We start from the raw sequence: 1830 nt of genomic DNA, 5'->3' as shown, positions 1-1830 counted from the left end.
TCAATCATCCATGTTGGTCAAGATCCGGGCCTGGTAATCAGAGTGCCGGATCCCGAAGCTCCAGCCGCCAGGCTTCCGGTGCTGTGGGTGATAGGGATCGCTGACCGCAAGGACAGGCCATCCGGTTTCGCGTGCCCGGAACCTCAATTCCTGCCCCTGCCCCCTGCCCCCCTGCCCCTGGACACCAGGCCACCTTGTCCACGTTGTAGGCTGCGGGCCCTGGCTTCTGGGTGTTGTCTTCTGGTAATGAAGTTCGCGCCAGCATGGTGAATTGGGGGGCCCGGGACTTGTAGACCCCGGGGCTGACCACGTGGTAGGCGCAGGGGCCTGGCGTCTGCTGAAGGCAGGGCAGTCGCTAGGTTTGGCTTCCATGCTGCGCTGACCACCAACCCTGCCCTTGATCTCTAGCGGTTCTGAGGACCCCTTATTACGTTGAGCCCTGGCGGTCCCTCTCCCACCTTGCTGAGATCCTCGAAGAAGGTGCCCACTGCGCTGCGGCCGTAGATGGAGTAAGTTGGGGCGGAGATTTTGTCGATGGCGCGGGAGCCCAAGAGGGAGGGCACCGTGTAGGTTCCGGGGCCTGGAGCGGGTGAATTAGGCCAGACTGGGCTGGGGTCATGAGGACAGGCCCAGGGTTTTCCCACACCCCAAGTGCTGGGTGGTCCCAGCGCCTGTGGTATGCACCATGGAGGGCGGGCCCGGGGGAAGGCAGGGGAGAGATTCCACAGTGCTGGGACGGTCTTAACCTGGGGTTTGCTGATCAGATTGGACACCCCAGTTTCTAGGTGCGATGGTGTGCCGAGGCGCGCTTGGGTACGCCACATTCCCAGCTCGTTCCGGGAAGTATCTGCCTGTGGAGCAGACGGAGAGTGTGGGCCGGACCTGCGGGGACTGGTTGGGGCTGGGGTCCTGGGACTACAGGGAATTGGACCCACTATTTGTCAAAGCCCCGTGGGAGTCGGGGTTCTGGATTTTGAAATTCCTGACATAGGGGTCCTGAATCTGGGATGTTAGGGTCCCCGAGAGGGGCTCGGGGTTCATGTGGGAATTCCCTGGAGGCGGCTTGGCGCTGGGGAGGTGGGGGTCCCAGGTGGGGGTCCTGACCCGGTCCGGGAGTGTGGAAGCGCGCCGCGTCGCGAGGGCGCCCGTAGATGGAATAGGAGGGGGAGCCGTCGGGGCCGCGCACGGTCATGCGGGCAGGCACCAGGTGGCCGGGCCCCGGGCTGCACGATTGCTGCTGGGTGGGGAGGCGTGCACCGAAGGTGTAGGCGGGGGCGCGGGGCCGAGAAGGGTCGTGGAGGATATAGCCTGAGGGAGTGTCCCAGGGTCACCGCTGACCGTTCCCCTCCCCACGCCCGCCCTCTTCCTGAGGCATAGTCTCGGCCCCACCTTCTTAACAGCCCCTAGAATAGAGCCTTCCCCAGGCCGCATCCTCCAGCCCCTACTTCCGCCCCCCACTAAGCCCCTTCCCCTAGTGTTCGCAGCCTGGGTACCCGTGTTCGGCGGCAGCTTGTACTTGGGCCCCGGGCCACTGGAGAGCGCTGCGATGGGCCCGCGGGGTCTGTGTGGCCGCCACGGGCCGACCCAGATGTCTGAGCCCATAGCTCCAGTGGTTGGAGCGTGCGATCGGCGGCACCTGTGGATGGGAGGGTGGCGGCCCCGATCCTCCCTCCACCCGAATTCACGGAGAGCTCACCCCCAAGTCCCATCCCGCTCAATTCTATTCCGGAGGCGGGGCACACCCGGTATCCCAGGCGCTAGGAAAACAAACAGTAGCTTTCCTGGCTCCGTGGTGGGACGTGGGGCGGGGCGTGGATCGGGGACAGAACT

The 1830-nt window shown here is 64.9% G+C and overlaps 1 protein-coding gene across 1 annotated transcript; it reads right to left on the bottom strand.

Moving 5' to 3' along the window:
• Positions 1-1602, bottom strand: ODF3B (outer dense fiber of sperm tails 3B). Its single transcript, XM_006876387.1, has 6 exons — positions 1494-1602; positions 1105-1308; positions 747-851; positions 459-580; positions 194-334; positions 1-81 (listed from the first exon to the last, which is right to left on the bottom strand). Exons 1-6 carry the CDS (start codon positions 1600-1602, stop codon positions 1-3), a joined length of 762 nt encoding a protein of 253 aa, XP_006876449.1.
• Positions 1603-1830: the final 228 nt, after the last annotated feature.

The sequence above is a fragment of the Chrysochloris asiatica genome, unplaced genomic scaffold (assembly GCF_000296735.1).
Source record: "Chrysochloris asiatica unplaced genomic scaffold, ChrAsi1.0 scaffold00378, whole genome shotgun sequence".
Classification (NCBI taxonomy): Eukaryota; Metazoa; Chordata; class Mammalia; order Afrosoricida; family Chrysochloridae; genus Chrysochloris; species Chrysochloris asiatica.
The sequence above is the reverse complement of the archived record's forward strand: the minus strand, read 5'-3'. Positions and strand labels throughout refer to the sequence as shown.